This window comes from Physeter macrocephalus, chromosome 16 (genome assembly GCF_002837175.3).
Source record: "Physeter macrocephalus isolate SW-GA chromosome 16, ASM283717v5, whole genome shotgun sequence".
NCBI lineage: Eukaryota > Metazoa > Chordata > Mammalia > Artiodactyla > Physeteridae > Physeter > Physeter macrocephalus.
The window spans coordinates 100,479,567-100,504,130 of NC_041229.1; the positions used below are offsets into that span (position 1 = coordinate 100,479,567).

The 24,564-nt window shown below is 43.5% G+C and overlaps 2 protein-coding genes across 4 annotated transcripts in view; one reads left to right on the plus strand and one right to left on the minus strand.

The window, feature by feature from the left end:
- Positions 1-22,551, minus strand: CPSF7 (cleavage and polyadenylation specific factor 7). Of its 2 annotated transcripts, none has more exons than XM_007106199.4 (10): positions 22,436-22,551; positions 21,701-21,809; positions 15,466-15,684; positions 14,520-14,623; positions 13,763-13,908; positions 10,460-10,874; positions 9,836-9,954; positions 7,362-7,530; positions 6,567-6,734; positions 1-1,963 (listed from the first exon to the last, which is right to left on the minus strand). In XM_007106199.4, exons 2-9 carry the CDS (start codon positions 21,752-21,754, stop codon positions 6,572-6,574), a joined length of 1,389 nt encoding a protein of 462 aa, XP_007106261.1. In that variant the 5' UTR covers positions 21,755-21,809; positions 22,436-22,551; the 3' UTR covers positions 1-1,963; positions 6,567-6,571. The 2 variants fall into 2 exon arrangements, with proteins under 2 accessions (XP_007106261.1, XP_007106259.1); XM_007106197.4 differs by having other exon boundaries at positions 13,736-13,908.
- The window catches only part of SDHAF2 (succinate dehydrogenase complex assembly factor 2), a 13,450-nt gene continuing 10,913 nt past the window's right edge, over positions 22,028-24,564 (plus strand). The window contains exon 1 of one of the 2 annotated variants that reach the window (XM_007106200.4): positions 22,028-22,192. In XM_007106200.4, the coding sequence (XP_007106262.2) occupies positions 22,100-22,192 (93 nt within the window). In that variant the 5' untranslated portion in view covers positions 22,028-22,099. Of the gene's footprint in view, positions 22,193-22,566; positions 22,695-24,564 lie in introns of those variants that run through there. The other variant, XM_007106201.4, reaches the window with a different exon arrangement.

Sequence of the window (24,564 nt, forward strand, 5' to 3'; positions counted from 1 at the left end):
TTGACAGTGTCATCAAGTTTATTACACAATTTTCAACCTATCAGAAAGACAAACAAATCACCAACAACAGGGGGACGGGGCCTTGGCCTTTTTGAGGGTTGGGTTTTTTTCCTTTTGCTATCAGGAAATAAAACTAAAAATTGTGTCACTGAGTAAAAACAAAACAAAAATGGGGAGAAAAAAATTCTCCGGGTAAACGGCTTTTCTGGTATTCTATATATTTTTTTCTCCTTAAACTGTCACCTTACTTGGTTTTCTCTACATTAAAAAGACACCCGGAGCTGCTCTTGAGGATAAGCACATCACTTAACGCTTGGCCGGCTGGGCGGGGTGCCATATTCTGAAGTGGAGGTGGGGATGGGGTTGGGGGACAGGGGGAAAAAAGCTACAAACCTGTAGCCTCTGTCCCAAGGGAATGTGCCTCTCCAACCCTGGGGGACTCCCTCAGTGACTGAGCAAGGGCTATGTCAGAAACGTGCAGGGAACAGAGCAAGGCTTCGGTCCAGCTGTCTCTCCCCTCTGAGCCAGAAGGGTCTCCAGCGACCCTACATCCCACGTGCCACGTTTCCTGTTCGATGTCACGTGCCCTACAGACGCACCCGGAAGCAGCATCTGTCGCCCCATGGGTACCGCAGGACCCTGTTGCTGCTGCTTCTTTCAGCAGCAGTCGCCTCACAATTTGGATGTTCTGGGAAAAGCAATTCCATTTGCCTGTGTAGAAAACAGCCCCCAGAGTGGTGGTCCTTAGAATTCTGAGCTGAGCTCATTAAAGTCAGGCCCCACTTCCTCCTTGCTCCTTATCAGAGGCAGCAAGTACCTCCAGGCAGAGCGAGGGGAGCTATTAAGTCAAAATTCAAAAGGTGAAAAAATACCAAATTTGTGACTCTACCTACTAGTGCCAGGTTATCCCACAGTAAGTATAAGTATGTACCTGGAGGATGCAAGCCCATGCTCACATCAAACCTGAAAAAAGAAAAGCCTATGGAAGTAGGCCATATCCTGCCCAACTTGCCTCCCTCCCCACTCCTAGTATTTCACAAGGGTTCTTCACTGCTGAGGTCCGATGTCCCCGACTCCCAACGGCAGTACCTTCCTCTAAAACAAGGAAGCAGCCTTCTTGGGGTTAGGGCTCCACATGTGAAATGGAAAAGCCCCAGGGAAAGGGAACATCTAGTGGAGCTGGTTAGAGCAAGAGGCAACCAAGCAAGAAGCAGTAGAGGGTGGTAATTGGCTCTGCCAGGCTCCCCAGCAGAAAGCAACCTCACGGGCCTTCTCTGCTTAGGAGGGGCAAGACCACTGAGCAGGCTGGGCAGCAGGGAGTTAAAAGGGCTTTAGCCCACTGGGAGGTCAGGGAAACAAACCGTCAATAAGTAAGAGGGAAAAGCAAGAACAGGAGAAGCTTTCCATAAAGTAATTTCTGTTCTCATGGTCCCTCCTCAAAGGGCTGGGCAGGTAAAGTAGTTAAAGAAGTGGTATGTTAGCAAGGGGTTTGGACCCTCTTCGCCCCATCAAACCTAGTGCTGAGGGCAGGACCCTGGGCATATTTTGGCACACCCAGTCACTCTTCTAGATCCCACAGGTAGGATCCGTTTTCTCTGGGAAGGATGTCTTCCCATCAACCTCACCACTGAACTGCTCCTGGAGAATCAGAAACTCATACGTTTCCTTGAACAAAGCACCGTTCTCTATGGAGACCAGGGACCTGGACATGGTTTCTTCCTGTCTGCCGCCCTCCCAACCACATGAAGTCTTTAGGTTCTTTACCCTGGCAAACAGGAGTGGGACTGGGAGGGCTGCCAGGCAATCTTCAATCTTGTAGGGCAGAGGGTATTCCCTGTGGGTGTCTGGAAGGGGTTAGGGGCTTGGAGGAAGGGGAAGGGGTGGAGCGGCCTCCGTCCTTTAGTCCTGATCAAGGTGAGGAGATGCAAGTCCATTAAAAAAACATTTGCTTCCAACCAGACTCCTGCAATGAGAACATCAGAAGAGAAGAAAGAAAATACAAATTAGAGGTTACTTTCTGATTAACAGGGGCTTACATAAATTATACTGGCATTTTCTAAACTTAAAACGTATGAAGTAGGGGATGCAGAGAGAGAGAATGCAAGCCTGGGAAAGTAAAAGACAGCAGAACTGTCTGGGAGTGTGTGGCACTGTGAGTAGTGAGGGAATGGCTGGAGGAGAACAGAGGAAAGAGGAGTGACACTTTACTTGAAGGTTAGGGGGAAAAACATAGACAATGAAATGAGGCATCAAAGCAGTTTGACTGAAAAGGAGACTTTGGCTGGAAACTACTACATTTCAAGAAAAGTTGCTCTAAGGGAGCATGGTGAGTTTAAGTACTGTTTCAGAAAATCTATTCTGAGCAAGTCATAGCTTACCTTAAGGGGAAGGGGAAAAATCTGGAAATGGGAAGTACACTGGTAAGAAAACAAGTGTGTATATAACCAAATCCATTAACCCCCAAATACCCAACAGGCCCTTGCAGGGAGCATGTATTTACACAAGAAAACTAAACTTTTTTCCTTCTTTTAAAGAAGCATACACATACACATAGAGCGAGAGATGTTCCAAGTACCACCACTCAAGAGATTCTCAGTCCTCCCCAGATGACAGGTGTGGGTGAGGGGCCAAGAAGCATACTAACACCAAGCAGGAGTGATGTGGTCAGGCCAGAGCAGAAAGCAGAGCACGGAGGTCAAAGAAGATAATCAGCAGTCACCATCCAAGAACACTAAAGGCGCGGTTCAGAACTTCTGCTGAGCAGTGAAGGACTGTTAAGCCCCTTGTCACATCTCGACCTAACTTAAGGCCCCCGGTACACTCAGCCCTCTTTCCAACGTTGTAACATCAATCTGCAGGGGGTGGCCTGGTCAATCTCACCACACAAAATAGAACTGATAGCGAAAAGGAAAAGGGGGAATTAAATTCAGGCTTAGGGTTTCTACTAATGCCCAAATTGGCAACATGGCCTATACATAAATGCTCACCTTTAATGTATGCACTTCTGTAACCTGGAGGAGCTATGCGAGAAAAAATACATCCATAAGCTGCCTGATCCTTCTACACTCTGAAATGGCACCATTTCACCCTGGGGTCCTCAGAATCTGTCATGGCCTCTGGTTTCTCTAAACATCTATGCAGGCAGGTATCTTTCTCATTTTCTATAAGAGGAAACTAAAGCCCTCAGTGGCTCCTCAATTTCATACCATTTGGGTTTCCGAATCTTTGCATTAGATCAAAATTGAACAGAATGCTCAGTTTTCACTGGACCAGGAGGATAGCAATGAGGTGAGAATGACTATATTTCAAGCAGGATAATGTCCGAAAATAATGAGACAACAGCCAACAACTACAAAAAGTCGAAGCCACAGACAACCTAAGAATATCCGCAAACTCCAAAGCGTACACACATATACCACAAAAGAGATGTAATTTGGGAACTGTTGCTTCAAAACAAGACTCAGAGGATAACTAATGCATCAGAAGTAAACTACAGTTGACCCTTGAAAAATACAGGCTCGAACTGCGTTGGTTCACTTATATGCGGATTTTTTTCAATAAATACGTCCTACAGTACAACAGAATCTGAGGTTGGTTGAATGTGTAGATGGAGAACCGCAGAAATGGAGGGCTGACTATAAAGTTACACTCGAATTTTTGACTACGCAGAGGTCAGCTCCCCTAACCCCTACACTGCTCAAGGGTCAACTGAACAGCACCTAATTCTTAGAGGTTATGGCTCCATTTTGGAGGTAATGTTTGAATTGTAGACAGAGGACAAAGTGGGTCAATCAGACTTCAGGTCCCAGAGGTCGTGCCCATCCTGAGGAAGGATGGACACAAAAGGCTGCTGTTTTTTGCTGCCCCTAGATGGAACATACCCTTTGCTCTCAGGGAACAGCCCTCTGTATAGTATAAATACTAGTATTTTCTAACTAAAAGGTATTGTACTCAGAGCTTGCAAAGTTATCAAGGTAAATGAGGCCCAGGCGCCATCTCCTCAACATGACATCTCTAAGTCACAACTTGGTAACTGCAGATGAAGTTAAGAATCCCAGGATGAGAATGTGAGAAATGGACATTTTTGGGGGGTCAAATTCAGTTCTTTTGGACTAATTAACCAGAAGGAATAACCAACATATCTAAAGGGGTGACTCGGAAAAGTGGGGAACTGGAAAACCTGCCTCAAGAGTTAATTTTCCTCATTTGTCATAGGCCTGCACCAGCCAAATGACTGTTTTCTGGGAACTACTGGATTATAGGATTTTTCAGTTTTTCAAATTGAATCATCCTCATAATGGAAGAAAAGTCCCATTTTACAGGTGGAAAAAAAATGAAGCAAGATGACAGCTAAAGTCTCAGGTTCAGATGTTCAATCCCCAAGGTTCTGATGATCAGAGGATCTCACAATTTTTCTACCAAAAGGCTGTTAGGAGCAAAGCCGCCAACAACAGTGACATGCAGTTACATGTTACGACTACTAACCTATGTGGCCCCAGAGACTATAATTCATGCTTTGCACAGACCAAGTACTACCTCCTTGGTCACTCTTATCCTAGTCAGCTCCAAAGGACACAACACGGTGGGCTGCAGGATTGGACGAGGGGGGTGACTGATAGTGAACCTACAAGCAACACTAGCAACTGTGCTAGCTCAAATGAGGGAAATGCTGCTACTGCTACAGGAGGGATGAGATCCATCACAGACCCACGCTACCCACCCTCCCGCCCACTCCCTGAGACTCGGTTAGGCCAAAGCTGTTTAAAACTCCGCTTAAGTTAATGGCAGATGACAAACAACAAAGTAGAGGGCAGTAGGCAAACATAACAAGACTCCTTTCTTATTTGTTTAGTAGGTTGTCACTAGGCAACAGTTTACAGTCCAGCTACTGCTTGTGAACTACAGGCACTCACAAGAAGGGGGGAGGGTTTCTTTTCCTTTCTGCATCCAGTCATCCATCTATCCACCCCAAAGATACCAAGCAGAACTATTCCTACTCACCGTCCACAATTACCATTACTTCAGACCAAGCAAATCAGCCAAACACCAAGGACATTATCCTAATTTACTTGATGTGAAGCCACAAAATTGAGAAGAGACCCCAAAGTCACCTGGGTCATGCAATAGCTTCGGGAACCACAAACATACCATCCCCCCCAGAGTCTCGACTACTTTTACAGATCTCCAAAGAAACAGAGTCAACAACTGCTCTTGCTTGCTTATATACTAGAAACAATCTTTGTTAGAAGCTTGTTTTCAGTTGGGATTGCCAAGCTGGTGGGATGTAACCTGGAGCCTGAGAATGAAAATAACAGAGCTGAAGCCCCGGAACCAGCCAAGCCTAACTCAACTTTTCAGTTACTTAGGTTAATGTAGTTCCCCACCCCTAACTCTCCTGCCTTTGTTTTGCTTTATAAAAAAAAAAAAAAAAAAAAAAATCACTGTTAGTTAAGTTTTTCCAAAACAAATATATCCTGCCATTGAAATATCCTCTACAGTCTCTAAAGCTTTAAAGATAATTTTTTTCAGATCAGCTTTCTCCTCTCTGACTACAGTATCCTGATTTTCAAAATCTTTTTAATAGATATTAATTCTTAAAAATCATTAATGTTGCACCTTGAAAACTTACAAGTAGGCAATGGTCTTACTTTTTTCTGTCTTGGTCAATTTTCCTGATTTTTTCATTTGAAAGTTTGGTGGGGTTAAAGTATAACAATGAGGGACTTCCCTGGCGGTCCAGTGGTTAAGACTCCGTGCTCCCAATGCACGGGGCACGGGCTTGATCCCTGGTCAGGGAACTAAGATCCCGCAGGCCACACGGCGCAACCAAAAAGAAAATAAATAAATAATAAATAAATAAATAAAACATAACAATGATAATAACAATAGCTATCATTTATTGAGAACTTACTATGTGACAGGTACTATGAGTGCTAAATGCTCTATATGGATTAGCTCAATTAATACTCAGCAATCCAATGAGACAGTTGCTTTTATTTTCTTCATTTACAAATGAGGAAACGGAGGAACAGAAAGTAATATGGCTGGAGGAGCTGGAATTCATAACCTGGCATCGACCTGCAGACACTGTGTTCTTAGCCATTATGCCATGTTGTCTCAGATACCAGGTGAAAGCAGTCAAAAAACAAGCAAAAATAGCTTAATCTCAGGTCCATTTCAGGGCGAGACTCCTCACAAACTAGCAGAAAACCTGCCCTCCTGAATTTTTGATTACCTAAATAGGAAGTCTTCCCATACTCTTTTTTTTTTTTTTTTTTGTACGCGGGCCTCTCACTGTTGTGGCCTCTCCCGTTGCGGAGCACAGGCTCCGGACGCACAGGCCCGGCGGCCATGTCTCACGGGCCCAGCCGCTCCGCGGCATGTGGGATCTTCCCGGACCGGGGCACGAACCCGCGTCCCCTGCATCGGCAGGGGGACTCTCAACCACTGCGCCATCAGGGAAGCCCTGTTTTCTTGTTTTAAAAGGAGAGGGAGAAATCTTTCCTATCAATAGTTTTTCTTTCATAAGAGATCATCAAGCAGCCAGCCATGGGGCTTCGTCCCACCTTTCTCAGTGGTGCCGGTCCCGTTCTCTATCCCGGTGTCTCTCGTGCTCTCGGTTCCTTTCTTGGAAATAATCATCATGACGATCTTCATTATGAAGCAGGTCCCGATGCCTCCTGCTGCTTTCCCGGGACCGGCTTGGTGACCTCTCTCGGGACCGATGTCTTTTCCTATTAGAAGGATACTTTTCAGCCTCACTCAGAGGGCTTACCCCATTCTTTCTAAGAGTATTGTGTTTTGGTGTCTTCTACTATTTGTCTAAACCACTCTTCTGTTACTCGATCATGGCCCCTAGTCTTTTTTTGAAAATTAATAACAATTAAACTTGTTGAGATCTTACTAACGTATCAGGCACAGTGCTAAGAGCTTTACATGCATTATCTCACCTAATCTTTGCAACAGGTCTGTAAGATAAGTACTACCATTGTCCCCTTTTTAAAAATAAGAAAAATGAGGCTTGGAAAGTTGAGTAACTTTCATATTCAAGGTCATGCAGGTAGTTGGGAGCAGGACTGGGATTCAAATCCAAGAATGTATGGCTCCAAAGCCCATGTTCTTAACTACATCCGTCTTTCTTCCTAAATAAGCCCGCTGCCTCACCAAACACAGATTTCAGACATTACAACGTTTATTAGTGTAAATGTCTGATTAATGTTTTCCCCTTCAAGACATGAGGGCTAGGTCTGCTCTTTCAGCCAGGTCCTTGCCAGATACCCTGGGCTCCTTTCCTCCCCCTGCCAACCCCTGGAGGAGTGCTGCTCAGGGCTGGCAGGCTGCTGAAGCAAGCGTCAACTCACCTGGATGAGCTCCCGCTGGCACCCACACTGTAAGACTTGGCTTCAATGCCATGAAGACAGTCCTTAAGAGAGGAGATGAGGACACGGCAACGCTCATCATTGGCGACCCGGGACTGTTTGATAACAGCAATGGCTGTGAGCAGCGTCTCAATCGCGTCACTGTAATCCCCTGACAGGGGATGGATGGGAAAGGCCAAGGATGAGCAGAGGCAGTAAACTAACTGATGAAAAGGAGAACTCAGGAGGACACAAACCAAGAGTAACTAGCTGTCCCACAGAACCACGGTAAAATGGATGGGGCAGAAGTGGCAGGTATAAAACTGTACAGCACCTATATTCTAGCGGTCTGGAATCAGACAGATGCTCTCAGATACAGCTAGTGGATGTATAATCCGGCACGTCATTGTCTGTGGGCTATCAGACAGTATCCATTAAAATAAACAATGTACATACTTTTTGACCCAGCACATCTAAAAATTTTCTACTTCTGTTCACAAGTATATAATTTAAACAATGTTTGTTTCAGCGTTGTTTGTTGTATTAAAGAATCAAAAACAACTTAAAGTTCCTTCAGTAGGGTCTGGCTATATAAATTATGGAACATTGGTTCTACAGAATACTACACAGTCGTTAAAAAGCGTGAGGTAAATCTGTATGTAAACAAAGCAATCCATGTAAAGCACTTAGCACAGTGCCAGGCACACAGTAAGGGCTCAATAAACGTTAGGTATTAGTTGATGTTAATACATGTCCAGAATGTATTTTTAAAAAGCTGTGAAACAATATTCCATTGTTGTAAACACAATCAAAATTACATATATATTTGGCTACATGCACAGAAAAAAAATCTGAAGGATAGACACTAAATTGTACAAGGTGGTCTTATTGATGGTCCTCGTATGGAAGCCTTTCATTTATTAACACTGCATATTTCTGTCTGAATTATTTTAAATCTATAACCAAATACATATATACATACAAATAACATATATCTAAGACGTGTATGTTGTGTGTGTACGTGTATATATATATACATATATATATATATATATATATATATATAAAAAAAATATATGCACAGACTCATATTTTTAATTATGCTGCCATCAAGAACTAGCTCCTTCATTCCTCACATGTGAGCAACGTTTGGACTCAAAGATGGTGGTCAGGGCGGGTACTTGCACAATGCTTTTCCAAGCTAAAGCTTTCTTAGCATTAAGGACAAGATGATACAAGGAAAGCATGAAACCAGGCAGGGTCCAGTGACAGTGAGGACTAGCAGCTTCCTCTGTGCAAGGCAGTTAAGAATAGAACAGAGACTGCGGAGACTGCGAAGGACCTGCAATTCTGTGGCGATCTAAGAACACCAGGATTCTGGCTCTACCAGAGTAGGGAATTTTTGCCCATTTTGTAGGCATTCAATAAATATCTGTGGTTTGAATGACTGGAGTGAGAACAAAACAAAGGGAGGAGACAGAGGTTCAGTTATTGATCATCTCAGTGTGAAGGAACTGGTGGAGAAGAACAATGACTGTTTTTCTTTATACTCTGTATATCTGACTTGCTACAATGAGCAAAGATTACTTTTTAATTTAAAGAGATTTACTCTGATGTCAATGACGGTTTCTGGTGGAAAAAAAAAAGAGAGAAAATATACATACTTTCTGTCTTTAGTCCACTCTGCATTCAAATTTTGTAGTCAAAGATGAGAAATTATGGAAAATGGACGATAACAGAGTTAACGTATTTCGGAGGAAATCTGACAATCTATATTTACATTCATGTAGGAAACTCACAGGAAGAAAGTGAATATGATTAGTGCTATAATGTGAAACTTGGACCAGAACCCGGAAACTTCCTATATTCTCTTCTCTTAGGAACCATAGGTTCTGTTCCCCTGGCTCTCAAAGGCATGGCTTCTGGTTCTGCCCACTTCATACTGACAGCAAGGCAAAAGTTAGTTGTAAGAGTATATTATGCCTTAAGATTGACACCCAACAGACTTGTCTCTTTCTAGGATAGGTTACATGGAGGCCACCAGCTCTGCCTCGATCCCCAAATGTAATCAGATTCCATATCCACCGTCATCATCAGTTCTAAAAACCCAAGGTCTACACTTGGCATTGGACTCATTACATAGACAATAGATCCACTGATCAACCACTGAGATCAAGATCTCCGTGAGGCAGGAATTTCATTCTATAACAAACACCACAATGAGTATTAGTTATTTATATTCTAGGCACTAAGTTGGTTTTCATGGGGCAGGTCTAGACACAGGCTAAATAAACAGCACCAGTGGAGCTCCCCAAAAGCCAGGAAACCAGGTTACCATATTGCTTTTCAAAATGTGCCACTCTTGAGAATCTACTAGTGCTCCAGCTTTATCTTGTTGAATTTCTTGCCAATGGAGATGACAAAACAATGGAAAAACAAAAGGTAAGGAGAAGGCAGCAACGGTAAGGATGAGTTACCTGCACTGGCTCCAGATACAGCTTTGGAAATGGCACTGCTGGAAATTGCTCTGTTCCGCTTCATGATCTCTTCAAATTCTGCTTCACTCACTGTAGAGGGCGGAGGGCCCGAATCTCGGCTGCACACAGAAATAATACCACTCCTGACTGCCCACACCCCTTGTTAACTTTACCATACTCTAGAGTACTATGCTATTTAACTATGCTCTCCTGTATAATGTCTTAAATGGTTCTCAGCCTGTTCACATGTTTTATATGTTCATGTTGTCTTCAAAGACAGGATTCATGTCATAGACTTTGGTAACTCTGGCATGACCCAACAGTGTTAGACACTCCGAGCGTTCCCGACGGTGACTTAACGGCACTCCATTTAATCAACTGCCTTAAAAAGGGATACGAAGGACATGGTTTGGGTTGAGAGGTAAGACGTAAACAAAATACCAAACAAAAACATTCTCTAATAGTTAACTGTTTCCCAGGACTCGATACTATGACAACAGTTTCCACACGGGAAAACACAAGAATTCAGTGCTCACTTACTTCCTCAGGGAGAACAAAATGCTTAAAACACTGTCTACCCGACTATGCCTGGCTCAGATCTGAAAGGAACAAGATAGTCCTTACCTGCCATGGTGGTTATAGGGTGCCGAGGCCTTCATGTAAGTATCTGGTGGAGGCCCCACTGTGGCATTTGGTGGGGGGAAGAAGGCTGGATTGAGGTGAAGGGCAGGTGGGATGGCCCCAGGGGGAGGTACAGCCAGATGAGGAGGTAATCGAGGAGGAGGGGGCATGAGATGCTGGTAGTGGATGCCAGGAGGAGGAGGAGGGACCCCAAAGCTTGAGGAGAGAGGTGGTGGGGGTGGAATTGGGGGTGGGGGCAGGCCCATCAGGGGAAGGGCTGAAGGAGGGCGATTGAAGTAGGGCAGCACACTGGGGGGCTTATCCACACGGGCAGATGAGGGTACAAGGTTCTCAGAGGGTGTGGCCCGTCCATCGGCAGAATCACTAGAATCTCGGGAGTGGGCCCGTGGAGGTATTCCTATGAAGCAAAACAGAATTACTGTTACTGCCCAACCTTTAAACATAACCACAGGACCAGGTCATCCTTCAGCAAGTCGTCTGACACCATACTAAGGAAGGTGACACGTAGCTGAGAAAGAAGGTAAAATCACCTACTGTTTTTCTTTGGCCTCAGAGAGAAAGCTCAGAGGCAACCTAGTTAAGACATAAACCCAGGAAGCAAAACCACCCTAAATTCTGTATGTTAAAGAATGCTCTTTATCCAGAACTCTCAGTGCTTCACATTTAAGTTACCCTTAGATTCGTTTTCTATTTTTAAATGCAGAAGGATCCTAATAACCCATGAGAAAATGACAGTGCTGAAGTGTGTTCATTACTGTTCAGCTGGATTCAGGCTGATTTGAAATCCCATTTTCTCTGGTAGGAGTTCAGGGACTCTTTCCTTAGACTAGTAATAGTTAACCTTTATCCTGCTATATACTTGAAATTTTATCTTTGCCATGGCTCTTTGGCCAGGGAATTTGGGGGAAGGGAGGGAAGGGCAGGGGATGGAGAACACTTCCTCTGTCCAAGTACCAAAACTGGTAACTGGGATGGGGAAGAGCCAAAGAACAAAGAGTAGAAGACTAGAGGTTAAATGAGAAAAAATGGGAGACAAGCCAAGGAAAGATCTGCCCACAGAATGAGCAGATGGCACACAGCTGACACCAGGGACTCCTAGCAAAAGCCTGGTACAAAATATGCCTGAAACCTGGGAAACTCCCCCTACATTTCAACGGCCCAAACCCTCTACCCCACAGGGCAGCCTACTAGGAACATCATCGTGGAACAGTGGTATGGTGTTGTGCAAAACAGGGGCTCAAAACATGTTTGTATGCAGCTGGAAACATGGCTCTGACACCGTCAAGTCATTTGGTTAAACTTGTTCCCTCTTTCCAATTTAATAGTCTACTCTAAGCCTGGTTAACGTGGAATCCAACAGAAGAATGTGATCACATGGTCTTGGAAGTCTTGGAGGTAGAAAGATGCCATTAGGAGACAAGTGTGGAGAGAAAGAAGAGTGCTCCTTAAACAAAAACTTGTTAGTCAACACTAACTCCTGATGAAAGCACAAGGTGGAATTCATCCCCTTGGCAACCACCTTGGTTTCTCTAACACAGTATATCACTAGTGCCTACCACAGCATTCTCTTGCTTTTCATGTCTCACACATATGGCAATGTGCTTCTTCCCTGAGTTCTCTCAAGCTGAAGAAAGAAGAGGTATTAGCAAGTGTAATCCTCTGAAAGTTAGCTACCTTCCCAGCTACTGTTCCCACATTAGCAAGGGTTCTTTTTGTATCTATGGCCACAAATCCCAAGAGTAGCAACCACTGTTAAGCAGACTAAGTCAACCAGCTATACTTAGTGAATTAACAGAGCCCCAGTCCATCAACATGACAGCGCAGAAAAACACCACTCAGTCGGCACCATCACTTCAGCAAAGAAAGGTAACATCAAGGAGTGAACAGCCAAGTGGTGCTAGGACTGTTAGGTGCTCAATGCAGCTGTAAAATTATACATCTTAAAAAGTTAGAAGAGGCATGAATCATAGAAAGACTCTGAAACACAATGGACTTTGAAAATCAAGGAAGAAAAGTATGTGCCTTCTAACCCAGAGCAATAGCTCACAACACTTCCGTCTAGGCTCTCAATATAGTTTTAAGAACATAGCTGTTCCTATGCAAGAGTTGAGTGGCCATGTTTCCACCTTCAGTCAACCTATCCAAGGTCCCAGTGGACTACCCATTAATAAATACAAGGCACTATTTTGAGAGCAGGACCTAAGCAGTGACAGAAAGTGGGTAACGAAAACTTCGCCATACCCCCGCTGTAGTAAAAGGGAAGTAATGGCAGTTGACTGTTTCAGGCAGGGCCTTGCAGGGTGGCTGCACCTTCTGAGGTCAGGACAATCCAGGGTTGGTCCCCAGGTTTCGCAGGTTCAGAAACTTGATTTTAACAGTTCACCCAGGGATGACTGGACCCTAGGAGATTGATTCACACTATCCAAACTCACAAGAGACTGATTCATAAACCAGAATGACAATTTATTAATTTACAATGAGAAATATAACTGCCAAGCAGACTGGAATACTTGTGTCGGCTGGTCAGCGCATTCTCTTCCCAGTAGGAGAGCCTAGTTGGGAAACCAAATTAGTATCAGAAGGTGTCTTGGTGAGCACAGGGTCAGAATAAAGGGAATAAGGTGAGCTTAAGGCATACTACCATCAGGCTAAGGTAGCGCGATGCAACTTTCTTTACTAATGGGAAACACTTGCCAAGCAAACTAAAATCACAGGTAATTGAAAGGGTACCCAACCCCCCTGGTCAATGCTGGAGAAACACTGTTAAATTCTTACCCTCCAGCACTCCTCTTGGTCGATTCCTTACAGAGCACCCTTCCAGTGTATGTTTACGACAAGATTACAGCCATCTTTATGTATCAAATTTATATTTTATGGTGGTTGCTTCTTAATAATTTATAGAGACATGTCTTACAATTAAGCCCATTTGCTATACACTTGATTTTTTAGATAGAAACACATAATTTATACTTGACAGGAACTTTATATGTCGCATGTCTAGTTCAAATGGGGAAGTAGGCCCTAAGCAGTAAAGTGACCTGCTCAAGGTCACATAATGAGTTAGGGGCAAAACTGAGCCATAACCTGAAGCTACCTGGCTCCTAGCACATGAGCCTCATTTTGGCTTACCTACTGCCACGCTGCCACCCACAATCACCACCACCCTCTCGCAAACTCTTCCACATTGTAGGCCAAGCCTACAGCACAGAAAACAAACCCACAAACGTCCCCCCCTTCATACAGATGGTCTCCACGTACCCCCTCTTGGGACTCGGACGCACTCACGTTTCCGAGCCTGTGCCTCAAACTGTGACAGGTTCTGGCGGGTGGCCGGCCTCACATCCACTTTTTCTCCATTAAGAACTTTTCCTGGCAGAAGTTCCAACAACTTGTGGACAGAGTTTTCAGAGGCTACCACCACCTCAGCATACCTTGAGGAAGAAAAATTAAAAATGAGTGAAATCTACTAGACAACCAAGAGAGGAACACAGAAATTCTCTTCCACTTTTAGTGAAAACTGGTAAAGCCAAGAATACCTTGCTAATATTTTGTTTTTAAAGATTTTTTTTGATGTGGACCATTTTTAAAGTCTTTATTTAATTTTTACAATACTGCTTCTGTTTCATGTTTTGGTTTTTTGGCCCTGAGGCATGTGGGATCTTAGCTCCCGGACCAGGGATTGAACCCACACCGCCTGCATTGGAAGGTGAAGTCTTAACCACTGGACTGCCAGGGAAGTCCCATTTTTTTTTTTTTTTTTTATCTTTCTAATATTAAACACACAAAACTACTAAAAACAAACAGGTGTCATGCTAAAATTTTCCTATTTATTTCAAATTAGAAATCAGCTTTCTTTGCCTCTCAATGGATGGATGTTCTCCTACATTGCAGCTAGGTCCCCATTCTAAGGTGGTTTGTTAAAACCAAGGCAGTAAACTGGGCCAGGGGTGGGAGGGATTAAATTACAGGGCCAAAATAACAGTGCAGATATGTCATCCCAATGGTTACAAACTAAAAGGGGCTTCTCAAATCCAGACCTCACCCTTTGGACTGGCCATTTGCTCGATTCTCTGCAAATTTCAACTCCACCACATCATAGACTCCTACAGAGCGAATAACCTGGATCAGCTGCTGGTCTGTGGTCCACTGGGGCCGGCAAAATGGAAAAGGAAGAAATGTCAAGAGCTACACCCCCCTCCCCCAGAATGTCCCAAACCCTTCCCCTCAAACCTAGGATTCTAGTCACAATCATGACCTCCCACAGGCAACCCAGAAGGCCATCAATATTTCATTTAGAGCACGTTTTTCCTATTGTCCTCACCCATGCAGAATCCCCAAACCACCCACCCCTGCCCCAATCCCCATCTTTGAGACTGAGAAAATTAAAACCTATTTTAACTTTGACTGCCACTTGGGCTGGCTGGTCATCAGCTCAAACAGTGATTACCAGCAGCTTTTAGTTATAGATCTGATAGGCTAGAATTGATCACTGACAGCAACTTTCCCCTCAGTATATATATTTCTTAATTTGAAAACACCACCTCCCAGCACCAGCCCCCAAACATGTCACACAATAACTTTTGCAGAACAACAATCACCACCTACCCCGAGCGTACTACAGCTATCAAGGTCTTTGCTCCCTCTCACCCATCATTATCATAGGACCATCTAATGACCACCAAGAGTTCAAGGTGTTCACTCTGAAATCTCATCCCACAGATGACCCTGGTAGACATAAAAGCCCCAGGGTCAGGGGCAGTAACAAGATGGCAGAAAAAGCAACTACCCACTTAATCATTGCTTTCTTCGGCACCAGTACGTCCTCAGGATAGTTCTCTTTCAGAGATCAATCCAACCTGATCCCAGGAAAAAGAAATCCAACCCCATCAGAGCACAAAACAGTGCAACAGTGGTTTTTGAAAATGCCATCACCTCCCAGTGCTCTCCCTCCAGCCCACCCACAAGCCTTTTTGGTTACCCACGCTCACCCAGGAGAAACTGCCCACATAGACAGCAGCTCGCCTATTACGCAGGCCACTGTAGGTGTAGAGAATTGCAGGGGTCTTGTTATTGGGCTTGGGAGATGGCTCCTGGCGAACAGGAGGTGGCGGCTCAGTGCTGCTGCTTCTGTCATCTGAGGGCTGTGAGGTGGCTGTCAACACGTCATCATACAGGTCAATCTGATCTGTATTGTTGAACTCTGGGTCCTAAGAGACGAGGGGTTGGCAAAGGTGAGTTTGAAAACCTTTCGTTTTGTTCATTCTATTTTACTCTAATTTACTTACAATCCACGGTCAAATATTTTATAACACATACAAAACTTCCTTGTCCTACTCTAGGAAACTAGGAAGAAAAACTTCCCTATGTAAAACAATTTTAACACTTAATTATACTTATGTAGGTGTTTCTCCTAAGACCCTGCTAGGAGTCTATAGTGTTTCTAGCTTTAATCAACTGTGAGACTCAAAAGGTACATGATGATTAAACAAGCAAACTAAGAATGCACAGAGATGCATCTGCTACTGCTATCAATGTGGCCAGCTTCTCAAGACCACATCTAAGATACACTAATGAAAATTTGTTTTCAACATCTTATGCTATTTCCAAAATCAAGAGTTACACAAAACTTACTCTTCTACTTAATAAGAAATAGAGTAGGGCTTCCCTGGTGGCAAGCCGGTGCGCCACAACTACTGAGCCTGCGCTCTAGAGCCTTTGAGCTGCAACTACTGAAGCCTGCTCGCCTAGAGCCCGTGCTCCGCAACAAGAGAAACTGCCGCAATGAGAAGCCCGCGCACCGCAACGAAGAGTAGCCTCCGCTCGCCGCAACTAGAGAGGCCCAGGAGCAGCAACGAAGACCCAATGCAGCCAAAAATGAAAGAAGGAAGGAAGGGAGGAAGGAAGGAAGGAAGGAAGGAAAGAAAAAGAAAGAAAGGAAGGAAGGAAGGGAGTATATTTACTTAGAAATGGAAATCAGGGGAAACGCATGTTAAAGTGGGAACCAAAACACAAAAAAGAATGGGAGTTATTGGTTTAAACTCTTTGATTTACACAAATGATTTAGAGAAGCTCTAAAACTCATAGTACATAATCCCATCTTTCCATTAACCATCAAAGAAATATCAAAAATAAAATAAAAGGGAAGTGAATAACGGGGGGATTTTTCCATTATAAGTTCTACTTCTCAAATGACATGCAGATCCAATACATTACCATGACATTTACATGAGACATCTTTCAGCAATATCAGAAATGTCCAATGATACACAAAAACAGTGAAGTTCTCTAAAATATAAAGGTCAGGAAACAGGACAAGCACTGATATCATAAGCTGTGTTATAGTAAGCTTTCAAATATGAACGTGAATTCTGCAAGACAGGCAAAATATACTTTTTGCCTATGTGATACATTACTGTTATGGACTGAATGTTTGATTCCCCCCCACATACACTGAAACCCTACTCCCCAATGTGATGGTATTAGGAGGCAGGGCCTTTAGGAGGTAATTAAGATGAGACGAGGTCTTGACAGTAGAGCCCATGAAAGGGATTAGTGCGCTTATAAGAATCAAGAGAGCTTGCCTGCTCTGCTGTGCTCTGCATGATGTGAGGATACAAGTTGGCAGTCTGCAACTGAGAGAGGGTGCTCACCAGAACATGAACCTGACCTCAGTTTTCCAGCCCCTTGAACTGTGAGAAATACATTTGTGTATAAGCCACCCAGTCTTTGTTATTTTGTTATAGCAGCCCAAGTTAACACTTATACAAAAAATTCTAAAATCAAAAGAACTACTACTAAGGGACCTTAATGTTTCAGATTTTGCAATGTCATTATCTCAGAGAGGATCTTTTTATTTTAAGGATCAGACAAGTATATTTTCAGGTAACATTCTAAAACATCCAAACAGTGCTAAAGAGGATACTGCCAAAATGAGAGATACAGGGAGACGTTCGGAGTGTTTTAGGGAAACTATAGCTCATTCATGTCATTGCTGTCTTTTAAAAACCGGAATAAAGAAAGAGCCTATACTAAGGGAATAAAAGAACCCGTATTAGGTAACTTGTTTAACTGCCTGAAGGAGAATCATTTCCCCTAATGCAACTCAGGATAGGAAGCTCCAGTAACTTTCTCCCTTCAATACCATCACGGGAACTGCTGATCCTGAACTTCGACTAGAGAGAAGAGACTAACTACAAAATGCATTCTTAGACCTACATACCGTCAGAAACTTCTGGAAACAATCTTTTAGTTTCTCAGTTTATCTGAAGTACAAGGGAAGAACATGCACATCATAATACTATTGGATTGTTCTGGTATTGAGGCAGAAAGGATTCTACTTCCTGAGGCATGTAACTAGCTTCATATATTACAAATACTCTTAACAAGCCCCATAGGAGAGGAGTCTGAACCTTGTAAAAATCTTGCAAAGAGAATGGCAAAAGGGAGTAAACTTTTTAGGGGCAACTTAAAAGCAAGAAAAGGAATCAGTGAGGCAAATAAGCACAGGAAAACTATTTTAGGTAGTCAAACCTATAAATAAGGACCTTATTTATAAAGGTCCTTATGCATAAAAAAGGATGGGTATGTGAAGAAAGGGAAGAAGCTAACATTGGAGAGCACAGGGTGGATAATAAATTAAAAAGGTGAAGAAAGCTGCGGCTAATAACTCAACATTTTATGTGTAAAATATTTCACAGCCTTATATCTCAAACAATCCTAACTCTAGACAAACCACTTATTTATTTATTCATGTACTAGGTATGATTTGCCCTTGTGGTTCAAGGTAGAGAAAGGACTTAGAAACCACTCAGTCTTCTTCAATGCTCTAATCCTTAGACAACACCACTTCACACTTCAAACCAGGGTGCCTTTTTTTTTTTTTTTTTTTAATAAATCAAGGATTGTGAAATGGAACTTAAAGGGAATAAGGAAACACACCATCTTGGATGGTCAGTGGAACCAAACTGGAATTTCTTCCGTGTAGTATCTGTGATTCAGAGATGTGTGTCTAAAAGTTGTAATACAAAAATTATTGCTGAGAATTGGGTAGAGAACATGCAGACTTGGGCAGCTCAGAGATCAAACGTATCACCAGGAAATCCCCCATACTGTAAGCCTCAACAAACAATCTACTCTTTCAGGGTTCCTTAGAGAATATGACAGACTCAATCCTGGAAGACCCTGGTGGATGGATTACCTTACCACTTTAAGAAACACAAAAGGATACAATGAACACAAAATTGTCACAAGATTCAAATGGTCTCTCTGTGCCACAGAGCCTCAGTTCAAAGAAGTCTGTGGGAACTATTCTGACGCACAGGCAGACCTGCTGAGTATTCTGTTGAAGATTTTATTGAAGAAACAATGTATCAGGTTGTGTTTGGATTTAAATCTGCTAGCAACATCAGTTCACTTTACTCTTCAGTTGCTAAGACAGAAAAACAGATAGGGCCTGAGGTCTTTCAGATTACCAAATGAGCTGGTGTTTCATGCAGTTAAAGAAAAATCTAATTCTACAAATTAAGTGAAAAATACAATGTTTTACAGGCACTGATGTGGAGGGATTCATTTCAGGGAGACTAAAAAAGAAGTATGTATTTAATACTGAATTGATACCAGGGACAATTTTGCGTTTAACAGCATAGGAATAACTGTGATCGTCTCACGAAGCCTCTTGGTTTACAAAAGAGAACTTGCATGATTATGAATTTAAATGAGAACTTCCCCACCCGTCTGCTCAATGTTCCTACCTGCCAGCCCTTTTCCTGATATCTAAGGGGAATAATAAAGCTTAGGATTTATTTTTCTCAAAGCAACCTATTTGATATAATTTTAACTGTAACCAAAGCTCAGTATTTGGCTTTGTAATGACTATTTCCACAGTTCTCACCTCACACTCTCCTTCCGTCACTGTCCACTGCTCTCAACCACCAGGAGTGAAACCTCTTTTGAGCAAAGAAATCCATTTTTTCCTTTTATCTCACTACTTCTAACACAGTGCCTAGCAAACAGAAGTAGCTCAATAAATACTTGTTGATAAAAATGAGGAAAACTGAGCATATTGTGCAAAGTGCCTGTCTAAGCACAAGGAACAGAACAGAGACAAAACACTCAGCAGGATGGCAGCTCTCAGTCTCCTTTCTAGTTGTTCTCCACAGCCTAAGGGAGCAGCTGTGAATCCTAAGATTCCAACTGTAAATGGAGCGAAGTAGCTCTGCAAAAGAGGCTTTTGCAGCGCATGTTTTAAGAGATCCGGGAGTCAGCACGACAGGGTTCCATCTAGGAACAGTGCTTATTTTACCCGGGGAGCAAAGTACACGTGACAAGGTTCTTGTGCATGGGTAAGCTTGGGGTGAATCAATAACATTCTTAAAACATTCTAAAACACAATGTGTACTCGCTGCCTTCAGTCTAAGATTGCTTCCAACAATCCTAGCCAAACAGAGCTTTTACCACTTCTTTAGCAGCCTCCAAGATATACTAAAACCAGCTTTGCTAAAAATTAACTCACTTGTGGGGAAAAAAAGCACCCCTCCCCTACCTTCCCCCAGACATAAGACATTCAAAATCTACACTTTTTTCAACTTACTAAGTATCAAATACTGTCCATTTGATATAAATGTCTACTTGATTTCACACACCATCTCTGGCCTATCTTAGACCCATAAAAAAGTCCTGTTTAACTAAAGAGACCAGAGAACAAATTGTTGAGGCCAATGACTTCTACCTTGACAAAGCAGTGACCATCGGATGAGGCCCATGTCTTGCCTATGACCTACAAGCTGCATTGCTTAAGAAACTATGGGATCTCATTTCTCAGACCAAATGTCCCTGTGGTCAAGGAGCCTGTTCTACCCATTTCCCAAAGTGAATCAGCAGCACTGTTAACAACCCACAGGTAAGGAAATTAGGGGAAAAGAAGTTTTTAAAATTAATAATTGAAAACAACTAAGGGAGCCTTCTTTTCTTGCTATCTTGTACTAAAAAAAAAAAGTAGAAAGTAGTAAGTTTGATTCAAAGTAATATGAAAAACTCAGGAAAACAATGGTTTGTAACTAAATATTCTAACCCTTTCTTTTCATCCATAAATAATTATGACTTGTTTGAAATTTAAAGAAAAATCTTCAAGTATTTACGTTAATCAGTGGCCACATGTGCGTGACTTCAGGTTGCCTGAGAAGACATGGGGAAAATGACTAACTTATGTGAAGAGAAAGAAAGGGCGTATAGCAACTTCTTCTGTTGCTTCATATCCAAGTCAGGGTCCGACCAGAGCACTTTCCTTCCCTAGCCTGTTTTTTTTAATCCTCTTTCCAGGTCCTTACATGTAGCCACTGAAAGATACCAACAGGAAGAACCAGCTTACTCGAGTAGAACAGGGCTGAAAATAATCCAGGCAAGATATTAGTACGTTTTAAATAGAGATCTTGGGACTCTCTTGAGATTTGACCTCAAGAGCTCAGAACTGAACTGTATATGAGATTACTGTTTCAAAGGAGATTACTGTATCATATTTCTTGACATATCATATAGAGATCAACAGATCCAACTCAGAGCATGTGACTGGGTCTATATCTGCTTCGTAACTGGTTTGTCCAACACCTTTACCTCCCCCCAACCAAACAAGTAGATTCATCGATAAAATTTATTACACTAAGATGCCTATGGACTTCTCAAGCCTGGAGTCAAGCTACTTCTGAAAGGAAGGAAGATAGAAAACAACTGGAATGCAGCTGAAATTAAACGTCAAAGTTATCTTTTATACTGTGCCTCTTGCTGCCTTATGCAGGAGGAGACTACATTTCTCCAGGGCCAGTTTGAGAGAATCTCAAAGAAACAGGTATCAATATCGTCCTCATGAATACTATAGCACACCTAATTCTGCTTTTTAATTTTGGTTAGTCTTCGAAGAGACTGACATCCAACTTTGGCTTCCTGGGGGAGCAAGTTCCACAGGTTGATTCATCACTCTATTAAACCTAATTTTTATTTACTCTTAAATCAAAGCTTTTAAAATCAAGCCTGGAGGCTTAAGTTAACATACAGCAGAACGGTCAGAAATCTTGGCAGTCTACGCTAGAGGGAAAATTTTAGATCAGACAGAGGGGTGTTTAGGCCTATAAAATCTTCAAGGACTGACATAGCCTGGAACCACTGCAAGTTTGGTGCAAGTGATTCCTCAGCGGATACAGGAAAATCGCAGCGTTCCCGATGACTCCTCACCTGATTGAACTCCTCGTCAGCATATATATCAATCAAGTCCACTCCTTCTGACATGGCTCCGGAAGGAAGATCTCGAGCCCAGAAAATGGACAAGGTAAGAAAGATGCCACTGCAGTATCCAGAAAGAAACAGGAGTTAGAAGGCATGAGGGTCGCAGGATGGGATGAGGGCATTGGTTGCCAACCTCCCGTCTCCAGAGACGCAGCATCTCGGCAGCCCGAGCTCTGCCCCACCCGCTCCGCCCCGCCCCGCCCCCGGCCTCGCGCCGCCCCTCGCTCTCCCAGGCCACCGGGGCTCGCGGGGCTCGCTGCCCATCACCCTCGGGCCCGACCGGAGTTGCGCCGCAGCTGCCTGGGGCGCGACGAGGAAGTGCAGGCCTCTGCTCCTAGGGGCCCTCGGATGGCGCTGCGAAGAACGATCGCGGCGAAGCCCGCAGCCACAGCCCGCCGCACCTGCCGAGGCCCCGAGCGGCCCCGGCTCAAGTCCCTGCAGGTCCCGGAGCTCCAGCCACCTCCGCTCCCCACCCAGGCCTAGTCCTCGCCCCCCGGCTAGGCCCGCCGCGCTCCCTCCCCACAGACCCGGCCCGACGACCTCGGCCCCCTCCCTCAAAGGCCCGCGCCTCCCGCCGCCCGCCAACTCCGGCTACCCCAAACTCAACCGACCCCCTCCCCGCCTCAGCGCCGTCCCCGAGCCCTCTTCCGGCCCAGCCGGCCCCCGGCCGCGCGCCCCCGTTACCGGGAATATGGCGGCGGCGGTGGCGAGTCCGGACTAGGCCCGAAGCGCGCGAACCGCTCTCTGCCCCAGGTCCCCCGCCGCCGGCGTCACACGCACAGCCACTTCCGCCATACGCGAGGACGCATCTTCCGGCTCAGGTCCTCAGAGCCGCTGTCTGCGGGACTGGTGCCCGGAAGTTCCCGGAAGTGGCCGGGCCTCAGGCTTCTGATGCGGGTCGGGTAAAATGGCGTTGGCCGCTGTGTTCCCGGCACTTGTGCGGGTGAGGAGAGTGGGGCTTCTAGGGTCCTAGGCAGGCCGCAGTGAGAACTGTAGCTCGTCTTCCTCTGAAGTGGAGGCCGAGAGAAGCGTCCAACTGCCTGATAGCCCAGGGCAAGGGCAGACCCAAGGAGAGGTCGATCTTGCAACGTAGGGAGATTCAGGTTACATCCACCCTTGCCTGAACCCACTGTGTGTCTTGTCTCGTAATATCGTTGAATCGTCAGTCTTCGTGGGAGACCCAATTCAGGTTTCACCTATTTCCCAGGTGGAGCTGGCCCGACAGCCTCTGGGCGCCCCTTCTCTCTTTTTTTAAGTCTCTCTGTTCTTTTTAAGTCTTTGGTATCTGTCATGGTTTCACATAGTTTCATAAGATCGTTTTTCTTTTTGAATATAGGCTGTTAACACTGTAAACGTCCCTCTTAGAACTGCTTTTGCTCAGTCTCATAGTTTTGTGATGTGTTTTTGTCTCCAGATATTTTCTAATTCCCTTTTGATTTCTCTTTTTACCCAGTGGTGGTTCAAGAGTGAGAATGTGTTGTTTAATTTTCACTTATTTGTGAATTTTCCAGTTTTCCTTCTGCTGTTGATTTCTAGTTTCATTCTGTTGTGGTCAGAAAAGATGCTTTGTATGGTTTCAATCTTTTTTGTTAAGACTTGTTTCGAAACCTAACATGCTGTCTATCCTGGAGAATGTCCTCAGTGTGCTTGAGAAGAATGTGTATTCTGCTGCTGTTTAGTGGAATGTTCTGTATATGTATGTTCGGCCCTTTTGGCTTACAGCGTTGTTCATGTCCTCTACTTCCTTATTGATCTTCTGTCTGGATGTTTGATTTATTATTGACAATGGCTTTTGAAATCTCCAAATATTATTGTGTTACTATTTCTCCCTTCAGTTCTGTCAATATTTGCTTCGTATAATTGGATGCTCTGATATTGGTTGCATGTGTAATTGTTGTATCCTCGTGGTGAATTGACCCTTTTATCATTATATTATTTCCTTTTAAAATCTCTTTTGACAGTTTTGACTTAAAGTTTATTTTGTCTGATATAAGTAGGGCCATCTCTGCTCTCTTTTGGTTACCTTTTGCATGGAATATATTTCAGACTTTCACTTTGAGCCTACATGTTCCCTTACATCTAAAATGAGTTTTTGTAAGGCATATAGTTGGATCTTGTGGGGTTTTTAAAATCTATTCAGCCACTGTATGTGTTTTGATTGGTGAGTTTAATCCACTTACATTTAAAATAATTACTGATAGGGAAGGACTTACTATTGCCATTTTGTTCATTGTTTTCTATCTGTCTTGTAGCTTTTGTGTCCCTTTCTACTCTTTTGCTGTCATCCCTTGTGTTTCATTGATTTTCTTCTATAGATACATGCTTCAATTCCTTTCTCATTTTCTATTGTGTATAGGTGTTTTCCTTGTGGTTATTGTGGGGCTTACATAAAACATTTTATAATCTATTTTAAACTGATAATAACTCAATTTCAACCTCATACAAAAGCTGCTCTTTTACTCCTTCTACCTTGTTACTGATGTCACAATTACATATTTTTGTTGTGTATCCATTAGCGTATTTTATAATTTTTTGTCTTTGTCTTTTAACTTCTAAGCCAGAATTAAACGTGATTTACCCACCATCATTACAGTGTTACAGTATCCTGTGTTTGTCCTATATATACATTTACCAGTGAGCTTTATGCTTTCATATGCTTTTGTGTTACTGTCTAGTGTCCTTTGTCTCCTTTGGGTTTCTTCAATTTGGATGTCCATTTCTTTCCCCAAATTGGGGAAGTTTTTGACCATTATTCCTTCAAATAAGCTTTCTGCCCCTTTCTTTTTTCTCCTTCTGGGATTCCCATAATATTT